Source organism: Brassica napus, assembly GCF_020379485.1.
Source record: "Brassica napus cultivar Da-Ae chromosome A3 unlocalized genomic scaffold, Da-Ae chrA03_Random_6, whole genome shotgun sequence".
Classification (NCBI taxonomy): domain Eukaryota; kingdom Viridiplantae; phylum Streptophyta; class Magnoliopsida; order Brassicales; family Brassicaceae; genus Brassica; species Brassica napus.
In genome coordinates, this window is record NW_026013980.1 from 17,735 (window position 1) to 32,529 (window position 14,795).

The window sequence follows — 14,795 nt, forward strand, 5'->3', positions numbered from 1 at the left end:
AAAAATAAATTAAATATTTATAGATGTTTTTAATTATGATTATCTAATTTATTTGATATTATAGATAGTTTTTTTTATTTCACAGATTCTACAGTCTATATAAAAAAGTTTTAGGTTTTTTACCTAAAATACATTAAAAAAAATTGATGTAGTTTTTTTTGCTGTAACTTTAAAAATAAAGCTCAAACTTTAAAAATAATGCTAAAGCAAGATTGGCAAAAAATTTATAGAAATTTGATGTAGGCTTTAACTTTTAAAAATAAAGGTACAACATGATTGGTAAAATTTAGTCATTTAAAAGTAAATAAAGCTAAAGTAAAGAGATAAAGCTCAACCAATCACCCATTTCTTTTCTTTTATATCAAGAGCTTACCCCTATTTTTTTCTCCATCGAAAACAAAGCATTGCTTTGCGCATGACACATTGTTGTTGAATTATCCGATGGCCAATCACTAGTGAGATTTTCGTCAAAATTTATGGTCGAGCTTCCAGGCAAGTTTTCCGGTAGTCTGTCACCTCCTTATTTCTAATTTAGGAAAGCTGTCATTTAAAAAAAAAATGTTATTCTAGGAAAGCTGCCAATTTATGAAATTTATATTTTAGGATAATTTCCAGTTTTGGAAATTTTATTTCCGGAGACTTTTTGAATCTAAGTCGTTACTTCTCGTATTGTTGTTGGCTGCATCTTTTTGTTTGTCAATTCCAGCTAGTGGAAAAAGTGAGAACTATTCTCGTAATTTCTCGTACATGGCTCAGGACTTCGAGTATACATAGTTTAATTCTAATACATTTTGTCTTAGTGAACTGAGTATGTCTTGAGTCTTTGTGCTAGGTGGTTAGGTTTTTTGTTAAACTGAAAATAAGAGGTCAGAGGGTTCAACATTGTTTGTTTCATTTTAATATGTTAAACACAGGTGTATGTTGAGATGAGTATGTGATGTGGCCGGGAATTCTCCCTACTTTAAGTGACCAGGCACTCTCTCGACTGTAGGTGACCGGGTACTCTCCCGACTATATGTGCACTCCAGTGTGGGGATGAGTGGTGTGTGCAAGTATGTGATTAGGACAATGATTTGTTCTTTGGGTGCTTGAGATGTCATATTCGATTCATGTTAGGGTTAAATTATTTATATTCAGAATGATGCGTCCGAGTCAATGACCTTCAGATTTAGCATTTCATATTTCAGTGAGTGATTTCTATATTGCTTGCTTCTCCTTTTTTTCCCATTTTCATATGAGATCAACGAACAAGAGTCAATGTATTAGATCAGTGTTTTTGGGCGGTTTTATTTCTTTCTTTTCAGATTTTTGGTTTTTACGTTTTTACATATATTTTTTTGATTTGTTTTATTTATGAAGTTAGAAATGATTTTAAAGAGTAATAAAGTTGAGATTTCAGAAAATTGATTTATTTATTTTTATTTAGAAAGTAAGGCTGTTACAGTATCGTCTTCTTGTGGATTATGTGTAACATGGCCGGATATTCACAATTTACGAAGTCTTCTTTTGTTTATAGTCGTAAAGTAATCAACTTTTTTGTCACACAACGATAATCATGTGCATGCTTTGCTTATTTATTTCTTTAAAGGTGATGATAATGTGGGCTGCTAGCTCCCCGATCACTGTGTTATCTTCTTTTCCCTTATCTTTTTCATGTTAACACTATACTTTACCAAATATATAATAATATTCTTACAAACAAAAAGAAGTTGGTGTATTGCTTTGCTTTTTCTTTATAATACTGCTGAGGAATGGTACATGAAACGAGTAAAGGCCAAAGCACTTCAAAAAGATTTTCAGGATAAAAACAAGTTAAAAATCAGTATCGAAAACATCAGTACTATATATATACGATACCGTTGAACAAAAAAAATATATATACGATACCCATTCAGCAGTCACAAGTCAGGAAAACATAGTATAATAAAAAAATAGTATTATATATGTGTCCGTCGTTGCACTACAAGTCTACAAAGGATCTCTACCGGTTGTTACTTATAAAGCATGGGCTTCTCCTTTTTGCCATGTTTTGCATTCTAGGATACTTTCGACGAAACCTAGTAATTTTCGAGTAGAAAAAAAAAAGCAGGTTTAAATCCCTTCCCGTCGCTGTTGCTAAGATTCGGACAAAGATTTTATTCAATCAAGTTTTATTATAAAAAACATCAATACAGATTTACCAACTAGAAATATAATTTTATGGTTTTTGCTTAATAAAATTTACAATTTTTGCCTAGATTAAAATTTTCTTCTTACAATGTTTGCTAAACAGAATGGTTTAATTGTGTCTGATTATTGATTAAAAAATTGTATCTGATTATGTATATGTTTTATTTCCTACCAGCACGTGTAATTTACTATATATAGAAGTCATAACTCTTCAATCCTGTAAACCAAACCAATCGAAGCGAACCAAACCAAACCAAAATAGAAAAAATGTTATTTTATATAAGTACTCGGTGATTATTTCGTGCTCATGCATGAATATAAATATTAATAAAATGAATATATTATAATAATTAGTTAATAGTTTATTTTCAAGGGAAAATTTTACTTATACATTTTTTTATACCACTATTCAACAATGCCACCACTCAAAGGACATTTTCATAAATACCACATTCATTAATGTGTAAAAGACTAAACTAACCTTACATTATCTTCAATCTATCATCTCCTCCTTCTTCTCTCTCTGTCGAGATCCATAGTCTCTCTCTCCGTCGAATCCATTGTCTCTCTCTCTCTCCGAGATCCATAGTCTCTCTCTCCGTCGGATCCACCGCCTCTCTCTCCGTCGGATCCACCGCCTCTCTCTCCGTCGGATCCATCGTCTCTCTCTCTCCGTCGAGATCATTTTTCTCTCTCCGTCGAGATATGTCGTCATTTCCGTCGACATCTGTTGTCGGATGAGTTCCATCGTCACTCTCTCTCACGCAGCCGGCGATAAGAGATTGCAAGAATCACAATTCAAAACCTCAAAGATGTTGGCTCCTCTCCACGATTCACATTGGTATATTTCTTATTTGTGTATTTTTTTTGTTCGATTCAAGTAATATTTTGGATTTGTTCTTTCTATTATAAAAAAAATCAATGAAGGTTGGTTTACAACAGGTGGATCTAATAAGAGAAAGAGTTTTGATAGTGAACATTGAGTTTTCAAAAAATTATAAACCTTTATAAATATGGGTTCAATTAATTTTAGGATTTTCGTTCCTCTATTATTCAAAAAAAAAAAAGGTTGATTTAGACTTGTCATTTGAATAGTTCTGGTTAGGAGAAAGATTTTCGAATAGTGAACATTGTATTTTAAAGAATTGTAACTGCTTATAAATTTGGATTTTAAGATATTCTCAATAGTACAACTCAATGCTTTACAAGGTTTTATAAAGAAGTTTTTAAACAAGAGTTGATCATATATATCTATAAAAAATATATAAATGTGTGAATTTGAAAAGTCTTGTATCTTATTATCCTATATTCTTTGTAAGATTATTGCCGAAATACATGAACATTATGTTTGTATAAGGTATCTTTAGACCATGGTTAAAAGTTAACATCATCTTTTTATTTCGTCTTGCAGTTAGATAGCAATGAATTTTGCACACCTTTGAAATTGCGTCCGAGGATTTATGAAGCTGGAACAGAACCACTAGACAATCCAAAAATGATTATCCAATCAGTGTCTTGGTCAATAATGTGAACCGTTTTATAAAAGATTATAAATGTAGTTTTATAAGGGTTTATAAATTTATAAATTAGAGATTTGTAGAAACTTATAAAACGTTGTTTATTCTTTGTTACATCTTGTGGTTAATACAGTGTTTGGATTTCCTTATGAATACAAACATTTGGTGACCCCAACACATCCTGATCTTGATGACATGGATTTTGATAGTGTTGTACAATTAGTTTAACAAGAATATAAAATAAAGGAAATCTAATGGAAACAATGATTTGTAGATTTACTTTTGGCAACATATGATATAGGACAATAACACATGAAAGAATATAAAATGAAGAAAAAAGAAAGTTGAAAAGTATTGGAGAGAAGATCCCACATCGAATATATGAAAGGGACTTGAGTAATATATAAGGGATTTGGGCCAATCCACTAATTGCCAATTGGTTTTGAGTTGGAAGCCCATAATAAACCCGAATCTAACATGGTATCAGAGCCGGCCCAATACCCTGACCCATTAATCCGGCCCGGACAGTGGCCCGATCATCCCATTAGCTGATGGCCCATAGAAGGCTCAGTTCCACCGAGATCGCTAGAAAATAAAAGCATGATTTCGGAGGGGGTATGATGGATTCTGCGAGATTAATGGTTATACGCACCATTATCTCGAGGGAGGGTATTGGAGAGAAGATCCCACATCGAATATATGAAAGAGACTTGAGTAATATATAAGGGATTTGGGCCAATCCACTAATTGCCAATTGGTTTTGAGTTGGAAGCCCATAATAAACCCGAATCTAACAAAAAGCAAATAAGAATTTATAAATTCAGTCATCTGCGAGGTCTCAAGAATCATAACAACTGAATTATATAGCTTATCTCTCAACACGGTTTCCTAGACGCGTTGTAAAGTTATTTAAAACTAGTTCTGGTTCATGGCTTGTAGGATTGCCATGATTCTGCAGTGAAATGTTAAATTTCAATTCAATTATAACTAATCCACATAGAGAAGACGAAATGTATTTGCTTTACATACCTTAATATCCTTTCTTAGAACAAGATTTGACAATTTGAAATGAGCAGTAGGACCGTTTGGTAAACCAATGATAAGGAGCGCATCTACATATGATTATAACAAACAAACCATATAAAGACTTGTATCAAAGGGCACAAAACATGTAACACCATGGCGCAAAGAACTAACCAGGTTTTATGCGATTTGTATGAACTACAATAAGAGATGTATAATCTTTCTTCTTAGCGTATTCTACAATCTGCAAAACCACCATATATCTAAAAAGTTACCTCTTCAATATAGTATTCAGACGGTGGAAACGGCAGGCAACGGATGAAGATGACGGAGAGAGAAAATCTTAGGGTGTGAGAATCTTATTTCAGAACTATTAATGGGTCTAAACATGGGTCCATTAATAGAATAATCTGTTTATCAAACGTGCATGTTTGTACAATGCGATGAGTCCACGGAAGAGCAAGCGCCGTATCAGCTGCAGCTTCCAGGCGTAAAAGTCACCATTTCCGAAACTTTGTATTGTCTTCTCTGTCCAAGATCTTTGCAAGTACGATTCAGCGTTAGGAGTTTAGGATTACATTGGAGGAGTTAGGATGTTGCCTAAAGCCCTAGTTTATAATTATTATGTTGTAATTGTTCGGGTGATGAAGTGAAGAATGAATTGCGTGTTGCTCTCTTTCCGTTTCCTTTAAGCTTCTGATAAAATTAGTGAGACTGGTTGCTGCTAATGGAGCTCTCGATGCCAATAGTTTCAGCATTGTTGCCTTGCAGGGAAGGTAAACTATAGGGAGCAGTGAAATTGGTTGAGGAGATGGGAAGCTAGATGTTTCTCTGTAGATTTTGGTCACAATGAGCAAAACTTAGCCTGTATACAAAACATTTTGATCAACGCTCTCTGGGAAGCAAACCACTTAGATGAAGCAACCAACCCGACAGATGATACAATCTGGGATCATCTTGTGAAACAGATGACGAAAGCAAGATTCAAAAATACGGACCAAACCAAACAATGATCATTTCTCATAGTTTTCTTGTAATATATCAATACATATCATTTTTTTTTCTGCACATCAATTAGGAAATAAAACTCAACATTTTATATCAATGATTATCAACAAAAAGATTCAGTGGTTGCAACCTCAAAACCTACCAATCTCTATCTTCTTAATCCCCAACAAAAAAAAAAAATCAGAAGAGGCCAAAGAGGATCGAAAACCCAAGAGCCATCATCCAGACAATGTGGATCAAAAGCAGAGCTTGTCCAGGAACAGACAACCCAACGCCATTACCAACATCACAAGCTCCAGGTTTAGAGACACCAACGCCGTGGCACAGAGCATCTGCACAACCGCACCAGTACGTAACGCCGTCTTCTCCGCAAACCGGATCAGCCCTAAAACACTTAACCGGACACGAAGCCGGTTTAGACGTTTTCCCGCAGAATTCACCGTTGGTCTTCTCGGAAGGTAATCGAATCTCTCCTCCCTTGTTAATCTCCGTCGATGAAACCAGAGAGAGGCTCAGAAGAATCAGAGAGAGGACGGCCAACGATGGCGAGAACGTCGACATTGCCGAGATTTGGATCTTCAAACGGACGTTATTTCCTCTCTCTCTCTCTCTCTTTTTCTTGAAAGGAAACAACGACAGGAGAATTCAAGAAGAAGGAAAGAATGATTCGGGAAAAATCTATCTTTGACAGAGAATAATAATTTGTTTTCTTTTATTTATTTAGCATAAATCTAATTTTAAAAATTGACAAAAAAAAGTAGTAGTAATGTTTTAAAATTTGATGATTCGTGTATGAGTAGGAACAGTTGGTTGAAACGGCTACCAACCAAAACAGCGCACATGCTTACGCTTTTTACCAGCTGGCCACCCCCAAGGAGATTAGAATTTCGTGTCGTCATTGTTTTCTACATATGAACTTCATGCTGTCTACTTATGTAAGCATGAAATTCATAAAAAAAATTTCCAAAAAGGGGAAAACAAAGTTTTATAAATATTTTCAGATATTTTATATTTTATTATTATGTTAATTAAGAAAAATACATATATGTGCTAAACTTATAGCTTATAATTTTTAACATACATTTATTTATGTAACATCTATAAGAAAAATAATCAATAATACTCAAAATGTCGAATAATCATAAATTACAAAATTATTAATATGTATCTGAGCCAGTGGTTAGTGGGCTATCATTAATATTAGGCCGGCTTTTGGTTAGTGGGCTAAAATAACATTTGGAATCAGGAAGAATCTGAACCAAAGGACATAACCGAAAGCGGTATTGAATGTTGTGGCATATAGATTGATTGATCGGTTTTACGAAACCAAACCAAATTGACCAATCGTTTTCGAAGCGAGGGTAAAATAGTCATAAACACAAACATTCAAAACCCTAGAGTACAGAAGTGGATAAAAAGGGTTGAGCCACCAATTTTCATAACATCAATCTCTTTACCGTTTCATCTTTGTGTCTGTGTTCTTAACCCTTGTTTGTTCCTTGTGTTTGAAAATGCCTCCTTAGAGTAGTCTTGTGAATCCTAAGTTCTTTAGGCAAATTTCATATCTGGCTTAGTTAGGAGGCAAACATAAATTATGATCATTCAATACTTTTCTGTATTGTTTTTGGTCGTTTGAGGCATTTTTTTGTTTCTTTTGAGGAGGAGCAATTGAATTATCTTCAATTTCAAGCTTCTTCTTACCAAAAAGCTTCTGACATTAATTCTCACTGTTTTGTGTTTTTATTGACATGATGAATATGTATTATAGCCTCCGAATAACGAGAAAGTGAAATATAGGAACACTTTCTGGTTCAGACAGAGGCTTATATCAAAACTCGAATCAAGTTTTGAGGGTGAAAGAGCTTTACTCTTTTTTGCTCATCAAATCCATCATCCGTTTCTTGGATAGATTCGAATATCTAATTGACTTATTATATCTGTTATTTTTGTAGCGTTTGGTTACACTGTTAAGATCACTTGAGACCACCCTCGACCCAAAGGAACTAGTAAATAAAAATTGGGAAAATGACCCTAATGTATAAATTCATGATGGTAACTAGCTATCAAAACATAAATCTTATATTACTATCGGACATAATCCAAAAAGACAGCTGCCAAAGAATCGGTTCTGTATGAATGTGTATATAGCCTCCGAATAGCGAGAAGGTGCAATATCTGAATACTTTCTGGTTCAGACAGAGGCTTATATTAAAACTCGAATCAGTTTTTGAGGGTGGAAAAAAGCTTCACTCTTTTTTTTTTACCCATCAAATCTTTCATTCCTTTATTGGATAGATTCGAATATCTGATTGACTTATGTGAAAGAGTTTGGGGTTGTGGATCACTTTCAGAATGAAAAGAAGAGAGAATATGACAGGCCACTGAAACTTTAGACACTAGTAATGAAACATCGTTTAGAGTAGTTCAACTCTGCCTAATGTATATTGATTGCAGCTTGGGGGCATGCTTAAGCCTAGCTTCTCTTGTTCGCAAAACTTGAATTTTTTGGGAAAATTAAGTAGTTAGAAATAATCATTTGTAAGTGTTGAAGTTCAAATAAAGTTATAGACAGTAACCATCAGCATACCACCAGTTATGCGATCATTTCTGGTTAGGAGCTCTTCCAAATCAGCAACATGATAAAGCTCTGTTATTCTTTTGCTAATGATGATGTCTCTGTTGGAAAATGGACTGATGATTCTAATTACGTTTGAGAAAGCCGCGCAGGAGATTTGAGTTAGATCTTAGTTCAGGCCATTGGCTGCTGCCGATGTTTTGATATGCTTTTATTTTTTATGTCACAAGCTACATTCCTGCAGATTTGTACATCCTTCTATTCCAAGAACTCAACTCGTTTATTGTCTTACCACACACCCTTTGTAGTAGAACTCAACATACTCCAACCATTAGGAAGAGAATCCCAAATTTATTAGCATCCATCAAACAAAGAGATGAGATATGCTTACAAACACGAGCATCAGCCACATTGTACATAAACATAAAAGAAGACAATGTTTGTAACTGAATCACAAGGTTTCATTTCACCATGATAGGAAAAATAAGCAGTAGAACCTGATCATAATCTCCGTTACCAGAATCTTCTCCCTCAGATTCCTCAACTTCATCACCATCTTCTCCTTGTTCATTCTCTTCCTTGCAAACAAAATGTGATTTACTGTGTGGCTCCATTGAACTGTAAACTGTTTATGTTATACCTTAAGACTTTGCTTCAAGCTTCTCAAAGTCGTCCAATTTCTGCAGATCTGCAACAGTGAACAGTTTCTTGTGTAACAATGTTGATAAAAAGAGGAGCAAATAAGAGACAACGTACCTGCGTCTTGAGTCCATCTTGCTCTCTTCAAAGGCCGTTCTCTAGAGTATCTGAGAGATTGCATATGATCAAACAATCAAAGTAACTTACAAGATATGAATCTAAGCTGGAGAAACAGATATGAAAACAAATGCTGTGAAAGTTGATTGATTCTCTCTTATTAAACTTCCTCTTCTTCGATTTCAACAATTTTGAAAACCTCTCAATGTCTAAACTCACATTCTCTAATGATTGTAAACAATAAAAAAAAGACATGAGATAACAATGCTTTACATTACAAATTGCCAAAAACAGTTTTGTTTGTACCTTTCTTTTAAACACCATCACCTAAGTAATGAGTTATTTGTATCTATCTCAGTTCTTTATTGTTTTGAACTTTCTATTTTAGTAAACTAACAACTCTATTATCAAATTTATAACCGTGTAACCTTTTATCACAAATCTAGAGTGTACAACCATATCAACGGTTCTAAGTTCTAACGTTGGAGGTCATGCTGTTAAACTTATTGGTTGGGGAACTACTGATGAAAGCCAAGACTACTGATGCCCACAGGTTGAGTGAGCAGGCATGAAATCCATAAGCAATGGATGATCGACAGTATTAAAGTTTAATTGATTATTTATTCAAATCTAGGACCCCTTCTTCCATTAGTCAGTTTTAATGGTCGACCCTAAAATTTGTAGGCTATAAATAGTTTAGTAAATTTTAATTATTATTTTTTCTTTTACAAATTTAGGAATATTTGTTTATGTAAATTATTTTTAAAATTTTAGAGAGTCTATATGCCAATGTTTCACTTGCCCACCCTAGACACTTATCTACATATTTAACCGGATTTGATCGAATCTCCTTTGTAAGGCTCTGACTCTCCACGGCTAATGGACTTCCTACGTCCACTAGGCCCTTGGTTCTATTCAGTAAATTTTTTTTTCAAGACTCAAAAGTTTTGTTTACTAACTTGCAACCACCACATGACATTTCCACATGTTTTGGCATCACTCACACGATACCGCGAATGACTTCCCGATAATTATTCATCCTTCTACTATTCCCACTCAAACACGATTAACTCTGGAGTTTTAAATGAATGTGTGACAGAAAAGGTAAGTGCATTTTGGTGATGTTATAATTCACCACCACTCACAGAGTGCAACACCACCGTCACACACCATGAAAGGTCTCAAAACGCCTCTCATGTCATGACCCAGACAGCTAACCAGCTCTGATACGACCTTCTACGGCTAATATATATGTCTCCTCCGTCTGCTCACTCGGCATGTGGGCCCATTCCGTACAACGGGTGGTGCATTAATTTTTTTCCAAAGCTCGAAAGTCTTGTTTACGATTCCCGCAATCACCACATGACCTTTCCACATGTTTTAACAACACTCACACAATACTGCAAATGACTTTTCGGTAAGTCATCCATCCTTCTACTATTCCAGCTCTCCAGCTCAAACACGGTTAACCCTAGAATTCTAAACAGCTGTATAAACAAAAAAGTAAATGCATTTTAGTGACATAGATATCCAAATCAATCATGTTAAACCTTCCTTCGTATACCAAAAACGGGAGTTACATCCTTGTTTTCCAGGTTTCCATAGTCTCTGTTACTTTCAATTATGTGCGCTTTCTTCTTCACTCAGTTTCATTTACCTTTTGTTTCATCTGCAAATTTGGGTTTTCCTTGTCGTTAAATAGTTAGGTTGAAGATATTGATCAAATGATAGGCTTGATCATTTAAGACAAGCGATAAAGTTTGTGTTTGTTGGGTCTATAATGTGAATGATGAAAAAAAGAGCATATGACTCTGCTTACAGTTTAAGGGTGATATTGATAATCTATGTGCCAATAGTTCCTGCGGTAAAGTTTTTTTAAGGGCCTCGAAAGGACATGAATCCCACACAAGACACACCACTATAATGCTTGTATTGTACATATCACAAATCTAATCTTTATATATATAAACATAAAGAAGGAATATTAACCATTGCTTGGTTATATAGATTATCCATAAGCTACGTACTGTACGTACTATGGTACTTTTATTTTCCTTCTCCATATAATTATTTCGCGTTATCTTGATTGTCAATAATTCTTAGCTATATAATAATATGAAACTGTAATTAAAATAGAGGGTGGTGGCGGTGGGTCCATGTGTGAGTTTATCAAATGGAATCAGCGCATCACCCATGTTATAAGTACGTGGACTTACCATTATATATGCCATAATATTAGGGTATAAAATATATATTACGTACTTATATATTTTAAAGTCTTGACTTCGACCACCTTAGACATTTCAAGATTAGGTTGAAGATCCACATTAAATGTGTTTATAATATTGAGTAACAATCTGTGGGTGGAATGTTGATGAAGAAATTCAAAACTGTATTTAGCAATGTACTATATACGTATTCATTATATATATATATATATATATATATATATCGTTTACATCTCTCTAGATGACCATAACATGTTATATATAGTTTTGTTTATCTTCGGATCGGTTTTACATCTTGAATTACAAGAAAAGTATCCCTTTGTTGTTTTTGTTCGGTTTACATATACTTGAAAAGACAGTCTCATACTTTATAGTTATAAACTGTATAGCAATTTGCGTCAAAGTACCGAAACCTTTGATAAATATCTATTTATCAGCGTAAGTTGGCAACTTGCAACGTACCACGGAATTTGCGTATAATGGAGGAGCACTTATCAGTTAATGTCGTACGTTGAAGTTTCAACAAAACCTCATTGATTTTCGAATTCGACGTTCGTTGCGCCGATCGTCAAGAGACAACTTGTTTATAAATATGTACTTGCTTGTAATACTATATAACTATTTAATGGTTATTGCAAGAATTCTAATCATTCACGAGACGCGCTATAGCTTATACGTTGTACTACAAGTTTAAGCAAATATCAAAAGGAAATAAAAGATGATTGAGTTACATCATGTTTACATAATTATATCACACACACATGACACATACGTGTTGAATGTGTAAATGTATTATGCATCATATGCATTTGGATTACCCATCGGCCATCGCCGGCCCACATAGTATTACAGAACTTCACTTTCCACATCGATCTATCTTTATTTTGAGGGACGGATTACTGAAAGAATAACACAATAAGATTTATCAAGTTTCTTTTAATGTATAGTTTAAAATTTGATAGCTATTCTATAGATTGCTGCATTAGTCTATTATATTTGTTTCGTACTAACCACCGGTTTACCATCCTACTTAAAATTTTAGTAAGAACTTGGTTGACAAGTTAACTCAATTTTTTTTTTTTTTTTTTTTGGTCAAATACAAGTTAACTCAATTTAAAACTAAGAAAAAAGAGCAAAGTCTATAACTAAATGAATGGAACAAAAAGCAGCTACCTAAAGTCACATGCCTTATTGGATTAACTATAATTATCGTATGCATGAAAACTCCGTATTATACGCACTCTTTTAATCATTGGGTCAATCATCAGCAAATCATATCATTATTTTCAGCGTTTTTTCGCTAATTCCAAGTCATATATAATTATTTATACATTTATTTTAATTGAAACTAACTGTGTGATTTTACTATAAATAGGTGATGAAGCCGCCTAAGTCTTATGCATCCAACTCTACAATCATCAACGACTTCATAAAAACCTAAGAATTTTCTAAGAAAATGGCGAAGATCGCCTCTCTTTTGGTCGCAGTTATCTTCTACACAATGTTTTTCATGAAGATCAGTTCAGTTTCTGCAGGGTGGTTGCGAGCTCATGCGACCTTCTATGGTGGAAGTGATGCTTCTGGTACAATGGGTAAGTTCCCAAACTACGGCTTGACATTTTTTGCTCGGTTTGGTTTAATTTAACACTTCAAATTGTATTGTTTTCGATTTGGAGAAACTTATATTTTCAAATAATTTCGGTTTGATTCAGTTTAATTCTATATCTACAGATAAATATATTTTTAATATGTAATCTTTATGATTATGAACTTTTTATGAGCTATCTTCGTACTCAAGAAATGAATCTATATATCTTACCTTCAGGTGGAGCTTGTGGTTATGGAAACCTATACACGGATGGTTACAAGACAAACACTGCGGCATTGAGCACAGCACTCTTCAATGACGGCAAGTCATGTGGTGGATGTTACCAGATTGTCTGCGACGCATCCAAAGTGCCACAATGGTGTCTTAGAGGCAGATCAATCACAATTACTGCCACAAACTTTTGTCCACCAACTTTGCTCAGGCTAGTGACAATGGAGGATGGTGCAACCCACCAAGACCTCATTTCGACATGGCTCAGCCTGCCTTTCTCACCATCGCTAAGTACAAAGCTGGAATCGTCCCCATCCTCTACAAAAGGTAATTACATTACAACTTCTACTTAGTGCTCTAAACAATTTTTAACATGTATTTTATATTTTTATCTAATATCCTATATATTTATAATATATAAAACCTGCATTAAAACTTTATAAATTCACGTTAATTGTACAGTAATGTTAGTCAATGTTACTATTTCTGTTTCTTGTAGATCAAGAATGTCATAAAATAGTGTGCTTAAAGGGTTCTTCTTATTGTCATAGGGTTGGATGCAGAAGAAGTGGAGGGATGAGATTCACGATGAATGGCAGGAACTATTTCGAGCTGGTTCTCATCTCAAACGTAGGAGGAGCTGGTGAGATCTCTAAAGTTTGGATTAAAGGCTCTAGAAGTAAGAAATGGGAGACTATGTCAAGAAACTGGGGAGCTAACTGGCAAAGCAACACCTACCTTAATGGCCAATCTCTCTCTTTCAAAGTTCAACTCAGCAATGGAAGAATCAAAGCAGCTCTCAACGTCGTTCCTTCCAATTGGCGGTTTGGTCAGAGCTTCAAGAGCAACATCCAATTCTGATCATATCAGCTATAACAATCGCATAACCGGGTTTATGGTTTTCTCTCCATTTTTACTTTGTTATCGTTTGTATTTACTTTCTTTGTTTTCTCTATTGCATCATCATCGTCTGCGATAAGCTTCTTGTTTTCTAGCTTTATCATAGTCGTGCTTCCAGAGAGTTTATAATCTGGGGAAGACTCAAGCAGTGATGATTTGTATTTGTACTTTTGGGAACACAATATGTATTACTATATAATTTATATAATGAAGAATATATCAAGCAATTTACTACTTTAAAGGTCCTCTGATATCTCTATGTCCCGCCCCAACATTACCTCTTGAGAATATAAATTAAATTTGATTCAAAATGTGGTTTAAACATAGCTCTATGGTCTCCACCATAAAAACAGAGCACTCTGTTTCGGAAACAGAGTATCTGGTTTTTTTTTTCTGTAACAACTAACTAATTTATTTAAGCAACAGAAAACAGATTCCTTCTGAGACATTTTAGCTTAATTTCAAATCAACTATATATTACGTATTTACCTTCAACTTCAAGTAAGAAAACCGTGTTCACTACAAACTTCTAGTTATCAGCTCTGGTCGGAACAATCATATGTCGGAAAATTTTGGTATATTCAAAGACTTATAGATCAGAGTATACAAGTGAGAATACCGTGTGTATGTTAAGCCAATTACATAAGCTTTTATAAAATAATCCAAAAAACAAAAACCTATACAAAGTACTTATGTATACTTAGATAATACATACTTAAGATGAGAGCAAGCATACCGAACACCATTACTTCAACGAGAGAAACAAAGAAAACCGTCACAACGATCACAAGCAGGTAACC

At 34.3% G+C, this 14,795-nt stretch overlaps 1 protein-coding gene, 3 non-coding genes and 1 pseudogene across 4 annotated transcripts; 4 read left to right on the forward strand and 1 right to left on the reverse strand.

Annotated features, from left to right (window-relative positions):
* Positions 1-5,783: 5,783 nt before the first annotated feature.
* LOC125594153 lies at positions 5,784-6,447 on the reverse strand. Its single transcript, XM_048770468.1, has one exon. The coding sequence runs from the start codon at positions 6,276-6,278 to the stop codon at positions 5,898-5,900; it is 381 nt and encodes a 126-aa protein (XP_048626425.1). The 5' UTR covers positions 6,279-6,447; the 3' UTR covers positions 5,784-5,897.
* An 833-nt stretch (positions 6,448-7,280) lies between these two features.
* LOC125594156 lies at positions 7,281-7,437 on the forward strand. Its single transcript, XR_007329749.1, has one exon. It is a non-coding gene; the product is annotated as a small nucleolar RNA U19 (small nucleolar RNA).
* A 44-nt stretch (positions 7,438-7,481) lies between these two features.
* Positions 7,482-7,638, forward strand: LOC125594157. Its single transcript, XR_007329750.1, has one exon. It is a non-coding gene; the product is annotated as a small nucleolar RNA snoR138 (small nucleolar RNA).
* A 223-nt stretch (positions 7,639-7,861) lies between these two features.
* On the forward strand, positions 7,862-8,024 carry LOC125594158. Its single transcript, XR_007329751.1, has one exon. It is a non-coding gene; the product is annotated as a small nucleolar RNA snoR138 (small nucleolar RNA).
* A 4,508-nt stretch (positions 8,025-12,532) lies between these two features.
* On the forward strand, positions 12,533-14,140 carry LOC125594152 (annotated as a pseudogene).
* The last annotated feature ends 655 nt before the right edge of the window (positions 14,141-14,795 follow it).

Bases quoted from the DNA above. Each gene is read 5' to 3' on its own strand.
- LOC125594153 (XM_048770468.1), bottom strand. From the start codon at position 6,278: ATGTCGACGTTCTCGCCATCGTTGGCCGTCCTCTCTCTGATTCTTCTG.